Consider the following 19,350-nt stretch of genomic DNA (forward strand, 5'->3'; position numbering starts at 1 on the left):
GTGGTCCATGCAGAACAGCTGAATAGAGCACTTTCAAGTAAAATGGGAGCTACAACATTAGCAGCTGATCTTTTTTTTGAATCAGCAGATGGCAGTGTGTCACTCTCAAGCAGCTCAATAACACAGCAAGCCTGTAAATGCAATGAATCTGCATTTTAATCTTCAAAAGTACTTCATATTGCCCTACTAATAATGCAGCTCTCCTAAACATCTCAGAGAGAGAAATACCGTCCTTGGAATCCTAGATCACATCACATGTTTGAGTAATTACACCTGACTAAATCCTTTTCATCTCCACTGTTGTTGTCAAGTCACCAGACCCCAGCTCAACTTTTTAGATCCTAGATAGTTTTTTGAGTTGTTATTAAAATAATATAATACAAAATGAGAACTTGAGAAAAGATGCATTTATTGTCATGTTTGGCCTATTGGGGGCAGCAGAACAAGCGGTAAACACAACATTAACATATCACCTTGTTGTTTGGGCATGTGAGCAAACTTTTTCACATCCAGGAGATATGGGGCAACATCAGTATTCATTTGGAGTGGCGTTTATGTCCACCTGATGAATGGAAGAACAATCTTCACTTTTAGCTTTTTTGGTATCTACCAACCCCTGAAGGAAATATAACGCTTTTTAGCCGCTACTATGTTCACCAGCTAGCCACAAAAGTCTATCTGTTATTTAGTGCTAAGCAGGTTGTGTACAGTGGGTTAATCAGAGCTTCTTTCTTTGAAAACTAAATAAAGTTCATGGTGAAATGGAACCAGAACAAACAAATTGCAGGCTGTTAAATCAAAACTCTGAGCTGAAAATTACTATTAGGCTCTGCAGGGCTGAAGAGGACTGCAGAGTTGCCTGATAGGTGATGGGTTCATCTCTATGAGTGACACCTTTCATATTACATGTAATAATTTGATCCATTGTTAATATAAAAATGTTGATTAGTGCAGCTTTAAAAATAAGTGTGAAAAATATGAGTTGAGGTAAATTGGTTGATTGGCAAACTGCCTGCATGTTATGGTGGCACAGGTTCATAAATGTATAAGTAAATGCTTGTGTTTCTGTCTCTGCGAAGGTTATCAGCAGCATTTCTGGTTAAACACTCCTACAGTCCCTGAAGTGTTCCTGAGCAAGACACTGAGGTTCAATACTGGCACAGTACAGTACAGTATAGTATTGTTGCTAACAAGGGAAAGGGAATTTTCACACACACACACGCACACATACACACACACACACACACACACACATTTGAAAAGTTATAAATAGTATAAATATATAGATAATATATATATATATATATATTATTATTGCTCAAAATATGTTGCTCTTTGATTGTCATTTGTTATCATATTTTTATTCATTTTTTAGTTCTTTTTCATCATTTAATTTTTTTGTCTGCTACATATGTTTTGATTTCTCATGGTTTTACAGTTATTTTCTTCTGTGAAGCACAAATCAATTAATAATCAATAACAATACAAAACAATATTGATTGAAAGAAATTGGCAAAAACGTTATTTTCTTGTTTTGAAAAAATACCAAAATTGCACCTTGACGTTAGCGTTTATGTCATTGTGCGGAAATAGAGTGAGAACATAAACAAATGATAAAATTGAAGCAAAAAATACCATCATCAATTGTTTGAAATTGAAAATCAAACCTGCAACATAATCATTTCTGGGTATTTATGTCGAATAACTAATTTATCTGGAGCTCCTTTTTGTTTTAGAGTTTCTGACATTAATTTTAGGAAAAGCTTTTTTTAAATATTTCTTATACAGCTGCCAGAGGAGTCCAGTGATCTCTATAACAAAATGCTGTCATTTCTCGTGTCACATAAACTGTATTGTTCTGGTTAAAGATAGACACTTTAAATACCATGTACAAGTACATTATGCTCCGACTTTTGGTTGCAACCTGACACACAGTCTGTCAAACTATGGAAGCAAAATCCCACATAAATTCTTGTGAATTTTTGTTTTCCTCAAATAATAGCTTCAGGTAAACACCATCAAAATGCAACATATACATTCACAAAACCATTTCTTCAAGATGACAGCCAGGACAATGAGATATGAGTAACAGTTCATCAGGGGGTGTAGGGGTTCAGAGTCCACGGTTTGGACTGCTGAAGCTCGTTGTTCGCGGAGGCTGGCAGCGAGTGAGTACTGACGGGGCTGCAGATAGAACATGGGGGAGAGGGAGGGTACATGTCGTCCTCCCACCGCAGGACTCGGCCCTTAGCTCTGCTTGGTCCATTAACAGTCTTGGCACGGGGACCATTGGGTGTTCGGGTTTTGGTTTTGGGCACCCTGTAGAGGTATACGTCATAGTGGGCAAAAGGACCTTTGGAAGGCTTGATCTTAGTCCTCTTGGCGAGGTGGAGCTCCAAATCGATGGTCACCTTACAATGCAGGAATAGACAGAGATATACTGATGCATAAACCCACAGTAAAGACAAATCAATACCCATTTTGCTACAGATTAAAAAACATAGCTACAGAAAGTACTTATTTAGGGCCCTGCAGGAAAAATATGCTGTTGTGCCCCTATTGACCTCAGCAGACTAGAAACTTAATTATATTTTGCCTTGACGTCCATGGTATTTAACCAGTGCGGGCCACATTTTTGAGAAAATGTCTCACAAAATCACAGCATCAACTAAAAAAATAAAATTCTCAAAGCTCCTCTACAAGACAGGTCCTCAGAATGAAGTAATGATGCAGGACCTGCCTTAAGACCCTTATCATTTCAAATGGTATTGTGTTGTGTGGTGCACTTTCCACAATTGGAATTGCACTGAAAACCTGCTGGTGACCCAAGAGGAAACATCAGGGGATCACCAGAATCTGTAGGATTCCTCCTTTGTGGACCGCAAATTTACTAACTTTCATGGCAACCCATCCAAGTCAAATCAAGTCACTTTTTATTTATATTGCCCAAAATCACAAATCATGCATTTGATATTTAAGTCTGGACCAAATTGGTGGACCCACTGATTGACACTGCCATTCATCGAGCCCTGCAACTCGCGTAAGAACTGTGTATAGTCAACAAGGTTGAAATAGCACCCAAAAAACCATGAAAAACAAAGGAAAATATTCCGTCACACTTTTTGAATGACAGGAAATAATTTCCAGGATCTAGAAAAAAATTGTTACTGCAGCCAAAGATGAAGCTCAAACAAAGAAAACTGCATCACTGACCACGACCACAACAACAAAAGAAGAGGCCAAGACTGTATTTAGTCATGCAGCCTCATCATCATCATCGCCATCAGTCTTTCCTGAGGCACATTTGGGTCACATCACTCTCTCAGCCCTCTAACGTCACTGCCATCAAACTGCCCTGCTGCCAAACCAGTCACTCATTCACATGTAGTCTAAGACAGAGGGAGCATCGGGGTTTTACTTTGCTTTAGACTGGAAATGTATCACTACATTTCCATCAGAAAAGAAGCCAAAGGGTCCTGTTCTGATCAGCAGCATTCCTCAGAGCCTCATTAGTAAACTAGACTGTGCCAGAACGATTCATTTATACTTTACCCCCCTTCGCTTCTCTCCTCTTCCCTTTTGGTTTCAATCCCTCCTTTTCAGGCGGCTTTGTAAGGCACACTGTGTGCTTGTGTGCGAGCATGCATGTAATTCTAAATTAAGTGCACTTGTGCAGTTTTCTGTGTGTGCATGCATGTGTGTCACTATGCGTGTTCATATGTGCATGCATGTAAACCCAAACGTTTACATTTTGTGATAATTTGTGCATTTTCACATGTATGTTTCTGCATCCATACATGCATGACTTTCTGTGTGTCCATCATGCATGTGTGTGCGCCTGCATCAGCCAATCACGTCAGCCCCTTCAGGATCCTAACACCATCATTCCACCACATCGTCAGCCAATCACAGGCTCCTGATGAATCCCAAGTCCCAGCAGGTTTGACTAGCAGAGAGAAAAAAAAAGAACATCTCGACACGCCTTTACCATGTTCACTGTTTTCCCCTTTCTTTTCCTGAACCCCCTCTTATACCCTCCACACACATTTTATACCCAAGAGAGCTCTTTTCTCCTTGAAGTCCAGCTATAATAACAACAGGGCTGCAAAGTTTCATATAAAATGAAAATGAAAGTAACTCAGTACATTTACTATACTGTATAGTTAAATTTTAGGTTATTGTATTTTACTACTTGTACTCTATGTGAGTATTTCCATTTCACGCTACTTTGTAATTCTACTTCACTACATCTCAGAGTGAGATGTACATTTTACTACACTGCACTTGTCTGACATTTACAGTTACTGATTAATTTGTAGATTAAACCAGGGGTTGTCAAGCTCAAGACCCCTCCAAAGGGTCACTGCAAAGGTTTGCTGTGAAGAGACACACATAGGAGTTTTCTGGCCATCTGACAAATGTAAGTCCAATATTCACTCCACCAGCAAGTTGCTGTCTGTCTGCTGTTTGGTGCTGAGCAGGTAATGTACAATATGTTAATCAGAGCTTTTTCTGTTGCGGGCCGTGATACCAAAACAACAAGCTAAAACATAGTAACTGCTGTGTTATTCTCAGTTGCTTCGTCACTTCAAGCCACCCCCTTTCACATACAAACAGTCATGTGATCCACTGTTAATATAATTAGATAATGCGATAACCAAATTTGGAAATCAGGACGTTGCTACATGCTACAGTATATTGATGACAGGAAAGTTGCATAAGAGTCACTCAGTCTGCCTCGTCTATCCGTGTGTGTGTGTGTGTGTGTGTGTGTGTGTGAAGGCAGAGGAACCCAGAGGTCACTGAGTTTGGATCTCGTCTGCTCAGACTGTAGCATCAGAATGGGTTCCTATGGCAACAACGCCCTCTCTGTCTGAAGATGCATGAAATCGCCGCCAGCAGCAGATAAGTGAGAGTGAAAATGAGAGAGAGAGAGGGGAAGAGAGTGATGTGGCGAAAATGTCCAAAAGGTCAGTGGGCATGGAAAATGCACACACACACACACTGACAGGGGGTTAAAGTGTCATTTTACTGCGGTCATAAATAAAGATTTATGAGTTGTGGCATTACTCGCAGATGTGCTACTATCAACAATTATCAGTGTCATCTGAACTTTAAGTGATGCATTAACTATGTTTTAAAGTGTTTGTATGAGCTTGTATCAATGCCATAATGTATTTATTTTTTTGATAGTTGTGAAGAAAAAGGAACGTTATCATTCTACATTTGTTTTTGCAGACTTTGGTGTCTGGTAGCTTTTTCCCAGGGAAAAGTACTCAGTAAGTGATATGTCTGACATTTCTGGCTGCAGAAACATTTTGTTTGGAATGAACAGAAGATAAAGTGGGTGCTTCAGCATCAGCAGCGATAAGCATCATGACTGTATAAAAACATGACCGGCACCTGCAAAACCTCTGGTGATTTTCACAGTTATTTCAATGATTGGACAGTAAAAGCTCTTCAGTTTCACTTTCCAAACAGTGAAATCGTGCCCCAATGTCACCATGTGGCAACAAGTGGGGATATGTGGATGGACCAAAGAAACGTGGCTAAGTAAAAAAGCTCTTTCAGCAGAATAAAGCTCCGTTATGTCACCTCTGAGGCTGCTTTGTGATTTATTACGTGTTGTAATATTGACATATACACAGTGGAGGTGTTTTCACCAACACATCCTTTTCCATATTAGTTAGCTCTGTTATCCTGTTGACAATACAATGTGAGGTCAGTGCTTGTAAAATGTATCCTCTCAGGGGAGTGTTTTTGACAATCGCTTTTGAGGGTGGGAAATAGCTACGTGTGGATGAAACCAGAATCTGTGAAAAATTTGTGTGTTTTGAGCTATATGTGGCAGAACGTTCAAGGAAAGAGGCTGTCCCTCCCATAATGCTTGATTGACAGCTGATCCCTGAAAACACCACAGCGTCGAACACTTAACACCAAAGATGGAGACCAAATAAAATTAAAATGTAATAAAAAGACAATCATCTTGTTTATTACCATTTAGCAGATACACTTTCCGCTCTGCATTTTAAAGCATTTTTAACATTTTTATTAATGTTTTAGTGGCCGTAAATTGAAGCCCTTTTCTAATAAACAAGCACATAAAGCTTCAGTTTGTCACAGTGTTACTCTCAGAGGGATGACGGCACCTCCCCCATCCCCCTTCAATTCTCGCTCTTGGTAATCCAATGCCCACTTGTTGCCATGGTGTCCGCTGGTACTTCTGGCCTTACTCGTTTGAATTCAGAGGACCCTCCTTTAGTGTTTGTGTGTAGGTGTGTTTGAGCATGTGCAGTCATGTACTGCTGTGAGTGCCAACTTCTACTAGTGTATGTTTGTGTGTGTGTGAGAGAGAGAAAGGCTGACAGGAACAGTCAAGGTGATGATCAGTGTTGTTTCTGTTTTTGTAGCTTGCCTTCTGCTGCTTCCTATTTTGGATTTTAAACAAAAATAATTTTCTTCAACCTTCAAGGAGATGAAATGCTCTCTTAACCCCCTCTTTATTTATTTGAAGAAAGAGAAATGTACCCAGACCTTCCCCCATCCTCCATCCATCAGCACCCCTCCGCCCTGGGAAGGATCCCCGACAATAACGTTGTTTAACCCATTTCTTTCTCAGTGATCCAAAGGAGAAACCCGACAAAGGGCCGTCAATGCTGTGGCCTCATGATGAGACCTATTCAGGGCTGTTCATCACACGGGTGAACATGTGTGTGTGTGTTGTTGTACTTCTATGCTTGTGGGAACCAATCTGAGTTATATACTTTTAGAGCAAGGACATTTTTTAAAGAGAGAACATTTTGTCCTGGCTGGCCTTGCACGAAAGGGCTAAGTGACGTCTATGACTAAGCTAAAGGGTTAAGGTTAGAATTAGAGCTATAGACTTGAGACTGTGACCCAACTTAAGTTTTAAAAAAAATTGTGATTTCAATTAAGATTTGACCTACTTAAGATTTGACTCCTTAAAGATTTGACTTTCAAAACATTCAAGTTTTGAAGCAGTAAAATCCAGGAACAAGAACAGATGAAAAGTGAGCCTTGCTTTTTAATTATTAGGAGTACTGCTTTAAATGGGACTTGGTTGTTAAAAAATAAAGACAAAAAAACTTTTAAGAAAAATGCTCAAATGCTGTGTAATTTCAATAGTCACCATTCAGATAGATGAAAGACTTGGAACCTGAATTGCAAATTCCTTATGAAGACTTGTGACTTGACTTGGACTTGCCCTGAAGTAAGGGAGCTCGGTTGTCACACTGTTCATAACTCAAACACTAGAAGCTCTATCTCAAAAATGAAATATCGAATTTGTGTGACTTCTTTTTGGTCAACTTCCTGTGAAAATGTGTTCAAAGTCACTCTGAGGTGATCATAGTTTTCTTATTTTTCTGCTTCAAAAGTAAAACAATTGCATTTTATGTTATGCAAGTATATATTAAGTAAAGTAGAAGACAAGATTTTTAATCTTTTGATACTTAACTGTAGCGCTATGTTGCACACTGTATTCAACTCCAGTCTACAACTCCGTAATGAGATAAGATCTGACTGATTTGAGACACATCTTGTATAACTTGGGACTCGTAAGCAAAGACTTGAGGGCTTGACCTGAATTTATCTCAATGAGTTTAGATTTCACCTGAAGTTGTCTCAAAAGACTTAATAAAATGGCTTGAAATTTGATTTCTGATTCTTTAAGAATCAAGTTGCTCTGCAAGACTTGACCAAAAGAGGCACTGGTTTAGGTTAGGGAAAGGAGCTAATAAATGCATTATGTCAATGAGGGGCCTCACAAGTATGGAAGTAAGTGTGTGCATGTATGAGAAAGAGAGTGGCAGTGAGCCTGGGAAGCTAACAGATGCTTTGTGCATTTATGAATGTAAGTGTGCATATGTGTGTGTGGGCTCTATTATGCCAGTGCAGCATCCTGAATAGAACAAAAAGTTCTGTAGAGCAGAGCTGAAATACGCGTGGGAGGTGTGTGTGTGGCTGTATGAGGAGTTAATTTCTATATGTCCTTTTGAAAGAATAAGGTTTAATTCTGTCAGCACTGAGATTGTTGCATATAAAACATTTCTGTCATGGACCTTCATCAGCCGTCACACTTACAAAATCAGACATCTGCCTACTTGAGCCATTAAAGCTAACTCTTACACTCTCACAGAAGAGGTTCTGTATTTTCTACGGAAGCCATACGCGGCCATCGATTCATATCTTTATTTTACTGCACTACTAACTGAGCTAAATTCTGACTCAGGAAATTCATACAAAAATTATCATAAAGAAACGCACCTGCCAACCCCTGTATTCAGCCATGGTTCGTTATCTCGAGATCATAAGATAATTATCTCGCTATCACGGGAAAATGGAGTAAAATAAAAATATGAATCGTTGGCCACTTAGGGCTTCCGTATGTTCCAATTAGTCCTAGTCCTACACCTTTTAGCATAAAAATTAAATAGTTTCAAAACTAGTACCAAAAGTGGTATTAGGTATAGTAGAAGTACTCCCTATTCAAAGGATCATTGGATCATATGGATGCATTCATGTGTAAGCATCGCTTAAATTTTTCATCTGGTAAGGGTGGGGCTAATTTTATATTCTGCTGGTTATCTATAGAAACAAATATGAATATATTAGTTGCTTATATTTTGTATCAATCACTTGAATCTGTAAGTAACTAAAGCTGTCAAATGAATGTAGTGGAGTAGAAGTATACGGTAGCATTATATGGGAATTACTCAATTAAAGTATTTAATTAAACTTAAGTTAAGTACAGTACTTTAGTAACTGTACTATTTTCCACCACTGCCCTCTCATTTGAATTCAACTGCCAGGTGTTTTGAATTTTGGCTCCCTTTCTGATTGGTTGTTGCAGCCTGTGTCTTTAGCATAAAGATGTTCTTGTTTCATATAGTGAATCTGATGCTTGACGAAGGTCCAAACATTGAAGCTAAAATAAATTCAGTGTTGGAATTAAACCTTTTTCTCTACATGACCATTTGAAATTGTGACTGCAAAAGTGTAATCAACTACTTTGTCAACAAATCAGTTTAGTCACTTGCATTTCCCTAAAAAAAAGTTAGAATGTGATAATAAAAAGATTCTGTATTGTTTTCAGTTTGTATTGTTAACCACTTTATATGCACTTTAAGTGCAAATGTGTTTGCATGTGAGGGCACATTGTGTTTTGTCTACAGAAGATCTGTATTTTTCACTGTTCATATACTATATGCATCTGTACATGTTATTTGCAAGTGTGTTCAGCTGGAAAGAAGGAAGCGTCTCTGGAGACAGGAAACATGCAGAAGCAGCAGACTGGTAACTGGTGTTTGCAGTCATGATTTATGTGCCGTGAAGACGATTGAGGTGGTAAAATGGTAAGACGGCAAGTGATATCCTTGACTTTCTGACATTTTATTTCATGCCTGGCTCTTGTATATAAACCACAAAGACTACCTATCTACAGTACATTGCATGAATATAACTTTCTGGCATAAAGTTCTGGCTCTGGCTCTAGTTCGGTCAAAACCTTGTAGTTTGTTCACTGCAAATTGTACAAATTAACTTGCCAGGGGGCCTGTAGTTTTTCTGTGGTAAAATTCTACCTGGCCCCATGTTCACTGTGTGATATTTTTGAAAAAAATTTTCAAGGCAGGCACTTCAGTAAGCCTGCAGTTGTGTAGATCTTGTGCTTTTTAAGGTTAATAATTAACCTTCAAGCTCATATTAAAGTGTATTTTGATGACCTGGAATAAGTGAAACAGTTCCCAATCTGGAAAACATCCAAAATATTCCTTAGCCTTTGTGTGTATGTAAGCAGGGAGACACATTTATGAAAAGGATCTAAGAAGCTGCGTTCAAAGCCATGCAGAGGGTGTTGGAGTTGGAGGGGGAGGCAATGCTGAGGAAAACACAGGATCCACAGAGGTCATGTTAAAAAGGTTTATTTCAACAACTGTCTGAATCTTGTTTGTTTATTCTCTGTTCGAAGTCCCATAAAAGTACAAAAAAAAAACCCAAGTACATCAAAGGATTAGAAATCACATCAATGAAAACCAAGACACATTGTGTTGCTTTTTTTTAAATCAATCCAAGCAATTTTTTCCCAATATTTATACATACTCACTGGATTAGTCAGACAAACATCAAAACCTCTCAGTAGCTTTATCTTAACTTTTTTTTGTACAATGACGTTTTACGTACGTTTTAAACTTCTGTATGATTTCTTTCTTTTTACAAAATACACCAATGCAGGCAGGGGAAGGTGTGTGTGTGTACATATAAGTATATGTTTTCATCTTTTCACTATATGTGTATGCTTCTTATGTGTGTGTGTGTGTGTGTGTGTGTGCATGTGTGCAGGTAAGAGAAATAAGGGAGAGTAGAGTGACAGCAACAAGGGGGGCAAGGGCAGCGAAACAGGGGCGTGAGTGGATGTAAGGGGGGTTGCAAGGCGGCGGCAGGGTGAGGCTGGTGGGGTGGGGGGTTACTCTCAGCAGGGGTAGTGGCGGCGGCGGCGGCGGTGTGCATTTTTTGCAGCGGCCCGGGCCGCTTGGTGGCAGTGTTGCCGTGTCGGAGACGGTTGCAGACTGGGTTGGTTGGCTGGTATGTTGGCAGGCTGGTTGGTTGGTTGACCGGTTAGGCGCACTCGGCAGCGGACGGACGGAGAGCAGGGAGGGATCTGGGGGCTCCCGTTGCCGGCGCACCTTGTCGTTTTCGGTGTGGTGTTGTCAGGCTGCTGGGGTCGTTTTGTTTTTGTTTAGTTTTCACATCATGTTGTTCTGCAGTGAGTTTACCTCCGAGGAGTTCTCCTCGCCCAGGACCTTGTGGTTCTCGTGTTTGGGGGTCAGAGAGTTGTGGATGTTGAGGGAGTCGTCCTCCTTGGGCGGGGCCTTCACCGGGTCCTCCAGCTTGTTCTGGGAATTAGGATCATCCTACCCAGGGAGGGGTGGAGGTGGATGGGTGGGGGAAGAAAGTACAGTTAGAACCACAACAACAGTTTCATTGACCCTGCCAATTGCCGAAAAACTTTACTTCTTTTAAAGCCTCTGTAGCAAATTCCGAACCAATCCATCATAACTGGATTTCCTCAAAGACTACGTTCATCTTTTTTTTAAGGCAGTAACAAACGAAACCAGCCCTCTAACCCAAGGAAATACATTCATACTGGATGATTCCGCACCTCACAATTAAAAATACAATGACAACATTCAGTGCCAATTTAAGAAGTAAGTCAGTCCTTTATGTAGTGAATTGCAAGATAAGGACATGTAGTGCATCTGATTTTTATGCAGAAGACCAAAGCACAGCTGCAATTAACGTTTATCCTTTTATTAACTGTTACCACAGTGTTTCTCTAAACTTAACCAAGCCTAACCCTAACCACATCTTAATCTTTAATTTTCCATTACAATTTTCTTTCCCTAACCTTAATCGTTGTCAGTGAACGTAATCCAGTGTTTTGCGGAATCATCCAACATCGATGTTCTTGTCTGGTGATTGGGTTGAAGAAAACAAAGATGAACTTAGGCTCAATATGCTTCTGAAGAATCCCAGAGATTTGGATGTGCCTTTTATTCATGCACTCCGACAGATTTTCATGTTCCATCTTCATGCTTTAAAGAACCACACCAGCGTGTATGCACGATTTTGCTCCTTAACTACAAATCTTTACTTTCCTGACTTTTTTTTAATGCTTGCTTTACAGTTTCAGATATTTAGATCTATGATTTTTAATATTCCAGGTAGCTAAAGGTTTCCATTCATTTCTGTCCAGCAGGTAAATCAACGAGCAGACTCTTGAAACTTGCTTGAGTTGTGTAATCCATTTCAGCTAAGATTTTGTCAAAGTAAGCCCCCCAAAAATGAACTAAAAAAATGAATAGCTGCTTCAGTTACAGAGTCCTGGTAAAGTTCATGTAGCTCACTGTCACACTGGAATGGCTTACTGTGGCAGTCGATAAAACAGAGCCATTGCAAATGTTATTAGTAACACCTGCATTTTTCCCCCCATGACTATGACAAGTCAAAATGTCTGCTGTGAAGAAGACCTACAGTATATTGTAACTATATTCATTTCACAAAATTACTCTGGCAAGTTTCAAGAGTCGGCTTAAAGATGATCAAATTGTACAGAAACCAATAGATACCTGGAATGGTTAAGAAAATATTTTACAGCAGCATTGTTTGGCGATGTAGAGTGTATTTGATTTGTAGTAAAAGGGCTAAAACCTGTAAAAACACTGGTATGAAAAAATACAATAAAATATTCAACAAAATTAAATTGCAACTATTGCATTGTTCCTTCAAGCAAAACCAGCTTCAGTAGCAGCCATTTCAGCGGCTTGGAGGATACACTGTTTAATAATCATCATGCTTGGCTGAAATGTTGTGTTTGGTTGAGGAGGCAGTGAGGTGAACTGCATGAGCGACACCCCCCGTCCCTTTCCAGGCAACCCAGGAAGCGCATGCACATCCACATGCAAGACCTAAACAATATGCCCCCGTGTACAGTAATGATCGCTCATGCAGAGCGCCCCATCTCCTCCTGCTTCACCTCCTCTTTCCATGTATTTATTGTCCCAAAAATAAAAAGACAAATAAACCCATACCCAAACACAATCTCCACCCTGGCCGTTCACTGGTTGGTACCACCATCATACATACCCAAGCAGTCACTGGGGAAGAAAAACCCAACGCGTTTTAAGAGGTTTCAATTCAATTCATCTGATATTTAATTAAGGTCAGAGGGAACAAATTGATTGCGGAGTCCATTTTAGCCTCTTATCCCCATTAATATTGCATGGCATCATCGACCCTGCTGTGCCCAGGCATCCTGGGGCGTCCGTCTGCGCCTCTACGTCACACACAAACACACACACGGGCACATACACACCCTTATGGACAAACACACAAGCAGCGCAGTGTGAGATGCACACATTCATTCACACAGGTTGGCAAATTCACACATGTGCGCACACACAAACACTCACGCACACACACATCAAATTCCAGACCCTGAGGTGCCATTTACAAACACACCCTAATTGAATGTTTGCGTTTGAATTCAATGGCACTTTTAGAAAGGAAGAGCAGTGAGAGCATTTACCCGGTGGCTGTTGGCCTAGATAGTAACTTCAGGCAGGACGTGTGGATACGTCACTTCCATGGTTACGGGATAGGGGCCCTCTTTCCTCCCGTCAGCATGAAACTGGAAAATGTTTTTTGTTTGTTGGATTTCATTGTTGTGCATGGGTGGAAGGGGAGCGGGCGGTGGGTGGGAGGCACAGAGGCACGAGGACTTTAGAGTGGGTGTTATTTTGGGGGGAGTGGGAACAGAGATAAACAGGGTTTTGATGATGATGATGATGGAGGCACATGGACAGTTCCTAATGTCCTTTTGTCCTTTTAGTGGGCTGGTAAGGGTGGATTGTAAGTTTGTTGTAAGGTGCTACATAACCTATTTCAGCATGAGGAGATAATTTTCATGTTAATTTTAAGATACTGGTAGAATTATTTGCACCATGTTAATAATCTTCTTAAAGCCCCTCATTTTTTTTTAGAAAAAGGAGACAATCACATTGACATTTATGCAGTCTAGGTGTTTGTTTTCTGTTCAGTAGTGGTGAGGCACTAAAAGGCACATTTATCCTTCTGCATGGAATCTACGCCATAGGTACACCGTAGCCTGATGTGCACCTCCCCAAAAATGTACCTACTTGCAGTGGTGACACAGACTGCAAAAACAGTGATTGGTAGCATTGCATTTCCTGCTTGTCCTTCTTCTGCCTCAGCCGGTTCAAGGGTTGTACATACCTTCTCTCGTTTCTGCGTTTTATTAATTTCACTAACTGCTGTTCAACATCGATCAGCTCCAACTCCAACATGATCAGCTCAGTTTCAATCGCCATTGTTTGTAGTAGTCTACACTAATGAAGAAGGAGAAACTCATAAAACATAGAAACCCCACTTCCAACTAGTGTTTTGGCGATGTAATTGCAGAGTGACGAAGACACCAAGGCACAAGTATAAACGCTCACGACGGCTCATATACTTGATGCTGAAGTATAAATTGGCCTTAAGGACAGTCCACCACTTTGGTCCAAACTGAAATATCTCAACAATTATTGTCTGGACTGCATGAAACATTCATGGTCCCCTGAGGATGAATCCTAATTATCCCGAGGTATCCTCTAGCGCTACCATGAAATTTGGTTCAGACATTCATGTCCTTTTAAGGTTGAATTGTAATAATTTTGGTTATTCTCTGTTATGCCCAATACTTTGGATTATGACCAAATACCTACAAAACATTCTATCAGCCTCAGCTGTATTAAGTGCAAATCACCAAATGTAATAAATACACTACAGTAAGATGGAGAACACGACAAACATTCCTGCTAAACATCAGCATGTTAGCATTACTAACATTATTTATCATTGCTAACATTAGCATTTAGCTAAATGCACCACTGTGCCCAAGTGCAGCCTACAAAGTCACTAGCACGGCTGTAGACACTTTAGTCTTGTTAAACTACCATTAAGAAAGAGTCAGAACCCACACATAGGGGCTTCAAGTTAAGCAAAAATATTTAGTGGATATGGAAATCTTCTTTGCAGGAAGTGATGGTGTTTGTGGGAAATGGGGTCCTAAATTTGAGCTTGTATGATTTTAGCAATCATCTTGATCATGGTACTGTATGGTACTGTATGATGTATGGTACTATACATACAAGTATATGTTAAAAATGAAATGTGTAGCTTGACATACCGGCGGGTGGATTTTTTTGTTTGTGTCTGGATCATAATTTTTCTTCAGCTCTTTCCCTGCAGCTGATTAAATATGTTTTGAATTAATATTGTTTGAGAGTCAGTACACCTGTGTGTTTGCTAGGTTTAGTAATTGTTTCATGCTTGGGCATATGAACCTCAGATTAAAAGTATTTGTATTGTTTTGTGTGTGTGTGATTTGTTTGTGTTTACTGACTGGCTCTTTTCTCTCATTATATATGTGTGGCATTGAAGAATGTATTTGTGTCGGGTTGCTTGAAAACCAAACAGGGCAGTGAGCAGCAAAATACCGTGTGACTGACAGGCGATCTCAAAGAAGAGAAGCAAAGATGGAGAAAAAAATCTCATTTTAAAAATAAAGATCAATAAAATATTACAAAATCTAGATATTCCCCGTATCTTCTCATCTCACTGCATAAAGGATCATATACTCATATAAAGGGACAATTTACTCTTTTTTGAATACATAATTCTATTGCATGCCTGCTGCATTTGGTCAATTTATCAGTCAGTCTGAGAGCTGATTCAGTCGATGGAAATGAAATCGTCTTAGAAACTGCAGCCAGCTCTGCCTGGTCAATTCATTTTCTGTGTTGAATTTATTTAGGATTGACAAAAACCAATTCAATTTCACCTTTTGCTGGGGAGGAAACTGTGTGGCTGGACTGTGCTAAATCGCTGTGGGGGGAAGATTGAGGACAAGAGTGTTTCATCTACCACAGTGAATGAAGCACAAAGCGTTCTATTACTGCAGCGAAACATAAGTGCTTTTTTGTGTCATTGTGACTGATGCATGTGTGTGTTGAGCACTCGGCTGTATGTAAAATGTGTGTGCGCATGTGGTTTTTTTTACATGACTGTCTTTCTGTGTTTGTGTATGGTTCAATTTCTCTGTAAATTCTGCAGGGGTTTTCTTCTTCCATTGAAAGCCTCTATGTGTGTGCGTGTGACGGAGGTGGTATGTTGTCTGTCTGGACATGTGACAAGGTCCTCAACAGTTTCCTGCCGCAGGACCGATGCATTCTATGTCTGTTTATGATTGGGTTTGGATTTGACCTCCAGGCTCTGCATCTTTAATGTGTGTTAAAGGACACACAGTTTTCATGGTTTTATCTCTGCAGGGGCTTACATGTAACTCTGTGTCCTTTTGGGTGTGAGGCTGCATTACAAACAAATTGACTCAAATGCTACAGTCTTACCTTTATTTTACAAGATGATAATTTGACAAAGAAAAAGCACAATTAGCAGTTGAGTAAACATTGAGCTCCACGCTGGTGTTAGTTTGCGTCATTATGGACATTAACTGGAGCTCAGTTTACTAAATGTCTACCAAAAAGTATTGGTAAACCTGATTTCCTGTCAAGTAGTCAAGTAATGAATTATGTAATAAGTCAGGGTTCTAGTAGGTGACAGTAGTAGGTGTGCGGATCTTTCTGATGTTTTTATGATCTATTTTTTTGTTTTTGTTTATTTGGTGGGAGGGGGTAAGACTTGGCTTGATCCACTGAGAGTTGAGAAAGGGTGATTGACAGGGCCACAGTAACAATGAGAGAGCTGTTTGGAAAGGTGAGAGAGGGGGGCGGGACTATCTGACATTTGGGATTTGGTCTTACCTCGCAGTCGGACTCCTCTTTGGTCTTACACTCCCACGTGTATCTGCTCATGGTTTTCTGAGGGGAGGGGGATGGGGCAAAGGGTTATACTCCTCAAAACCATACAAGGCATCCTCAGAGAAAGACAGGTCGAGATGGACAGAGAAAGCCGGAGGATGAAGAGAGATTGATCGAAGTGGACAGAAAGACAGAAGATGAGTGGGAGGAGTGACAGATCAGAGACGATACAGAGAGATTAAGTAGCGAGAAAGATGGAGAGAGAAAGAGGAGGCAGACAGAAGGAGATAGAAGCAGACAGATAAAATAGACAGAGAGAGATCGAGTGTTGGAGACCAATAGTAGTAGACTTCCTGTCAGACGTCAGCTGATACTCCCAGCTGGCTACAGTATCTGATAGGCAGAAACCAACTCTCTAGTGCTGCCTGGCCATTATTCTGTGTTACCATGGTAAATACAGGTTAGGATATTTATGGTGTCCAGTCACAGGGATATTAGTTATTAAGGTGATTTAGGTTATTTGCTTTATTAGTAGTAGTAGTAGTAGTGTTTTTTGGGGGGGAGGGAATTTTGAGTTGGTATGGTTTTTGGCTTGGGCAAACCAACTGTATATGTCTAAGTGAGATTGTATGTGGTTGGGACACATGTTAGAAAATTAACCAAGTCTGAATAGTAGTTGGTAATCTGTTCTGTTTGTTTTAGGCTGAATTGATGGACAAGAGGGCAGAGTGTGCCACATCTGGACCATGCAGATAATGCCAAAACAGGTTGTTAGTCACAGAGCTTACACCAAGCTGATGTTTTTATGACTTTCCTTAGACTGACTGTACTCATTTATTACTAGTAATAAATGGTAACAAGTGGAGCATCTGTCAGTGTCAACTAAAAATCAGAATCCACCTACGCAAATGTGTATTATGAGCAGAAGGAGAGAAATGATTTGTTGACATATTTTTTTAACCAAATTTTCAGGAGGATTTTTCAACCTGAAACCAGATGCAAAATAAGCATTATCTGCACCCAACCTGTTTTTTTATTTAAAGGTACTCTGTGCAGTTTTTGTGTAAACAAAGTTATGTTCACATTCACTGTTTGTCACCAAAGATACTGAGTGTATCCTTGATGCCTAACAAACATGTGTGAGTGCATTTTTGTCACATTAACTAGCTTTCAGTCTTCATCCCTGCCTTTTCTGTAGCATTGCTACATTACTCCTTCTGTCAATCAGTGAATGTCAGTAGAAATATATGTTGAGTTGTGCAAATACTTGAGGCCTGCATGTGCATCCTTGTGCATAACCCATGAGCCATAGCCATACTAGTGGTCAAAAACTTCATGGGGTACCTTTAAGTGTGCTAAAACAAACATTTCTAAATATTTACAAATACTATTCAATCCAGTGGATGAGTGGACATTTTGGGGTTTGGGATGTGTAGGTGGTATTGAGTTAGGAAGTTGAAATTTAAGAGATATAGAGATAGAGGTGATGATGAATGTTTTTATTACTCTTTTGGGATTTCTTGTCTGTCAGGATAGGGAAAATGGTATTTGGTTGTGGTTAAAATGAGACACTTGCCTCTACAGAAATGTCTAAAACTGTTGAGCTAGTGTGAATGAAATGAGAATTATAGAGAAACAACTAGTTGCTGTAGCTTAACAAGTGAATAAAACTACTGATGGAGTTGTTAGAGGGTGGTACCACATCTCAAAAACAAAACAAATCAAAACAAACTACCTCATTTGTAGCACTAGAACTACCCATGCTGCTACAACGATAGCGTTACCGCTACTAGCTACCCATGCTTCAGTTAGTGGGACCCCTGTCGGCTCTCTGCTGCCGCCTGCAGGCAGCAGAGAGGCGTTGCATCTCAGATGTTTATCCTGACAACCCGACCGTTTCTCACAAATGACCCACACCTTTAGCTTACCTGTTTGTGACATCTGTCCTTCCCTTACCTCCCCCCAGAAAACCACAACAAACCATATTTGAAAAATCATATCAATCCCTCCCACTTCCCCACCCATTTTCAGGATAAACAAGTAAAGCAGACATTTTGTTATAAGTACAGATTTGTAAACAGATAGCGAAGCAGAGCTGCGTGGCTGACATGCCCACCGGGCGGCGCATGTTAGCGACAGAGCAGGAATGCCATGACATACCGATGCAAGAGGTGATCAAAGAGAGAGCAGGTTAGAAAGAGACCAGGTAGGGGGGTCGCAGCAAAGGACTGTGGGAGTTTTCTCTTAAAGTTATAGTGAGGGTTGCTAGCTGCACTGTGAGGACACTCCATAAATGTTCAGTCTGCATAGTTTCAGGGGGAATTTAACCTCTAACCTTGGCTATGTTAGTGCCCTGATTCACCCACTGAGCTGATTTAGGCTGCATCTTCTCTTTGTCAGCATGCAAATAAGTGTTTCCTGGACACTGTTCAGTCAAATTAAAGTAGTAGGATGTTGTGTGACATGCTTAACCTTGAAAAAAAAAAACACTCTTTCACTTTTTTTTGTCATCTCTTATGTATGTATGTATATATATATATCACCTTCAAAATAGGATAAAGAAGCAATAAACTAGGCAAACTAAATCAATAAACATGATGAAACTAAGAAACTCAATAGCCATCACGTTACCATGGTAACATGCTGAAAGGGCTCACTCGCTGAATCACTCGCTCCTTGTAGCTTGTTACTTTGTCCTGTCAATAGGTACTGTGTGGTGGAGTATGAAAGGGGCATGAGAGTGGTTTCTCTTGTGCTACCTATCTTTTAAAAAAAATCGATTTTCTGTTTTTTTCACATTAAGATACGCACCTGTGCCCCTTCCGCTTTAAAAGTAGAAGGTTCTCACTCAAGTGTTTTTCCCCTCTTAAAGTATGATTGCAAATGCATTTTTCTTTTTCTAGTCTATTTTTTTTTATCAAGATCAAGAGCTCATTAAGCCCACTCATGTCAC

General features: G+C 40.0%; 1 protein-coding gene across 9 annotated transcripts in view; it reads right to left on the reverse strand.

The window, feature by feature from the left end:
• Positions 1-10,334: 10,334 nt before the first annotated feature.
• cspg5a (chondroitin sulfate proteoglycan 5a) overlaps positions 10,335-19,350 on the reverse strand; it is a 53,980-nt gene continuing 44,964 nt past the window's right edge. For 5 of the 9 annotated variants that reach the window (XM_038710564.1, XM_038710562.1, XM_038710557.1 and 2 more), the window contains one exon: positions 10,335-10,931. In XM_038710564.1, the coding sequence (XP_038566492.1) occupies positions 10,892-10,931 (40 nt within the window). In that variant the 3' untranslated portion in view covers positions 10,335-10,891. Of the gene's footprint in view, positions 10,932-13,105; positions 13,208-16,400; positions 16,458-19,350 lie in introns of those variants that run through there. The other 4 variants (XM_038710559.1, XM_038710558.1, XM_038710565.1 and 1 more) reach the window with 3 other exon arrangements.

This window comes from Micropterus salmoides, unplaced genomic scaffold (assembly GCF_014851395.1).
Source record: "Micropterus salmoides isolate LMB-PRFRI ecotype aquatic unplaced genomic scaffold, ASM1485139v1 Ms_hic_scaffold_11, whole genome shotgun sequence".
Lineage (NCBI taxonomy): Eukaryota > Metazoa > Chordata > Actinopteri > Centrarchiformes > Centrarchidae > Micropterus > Micropterus salmoides.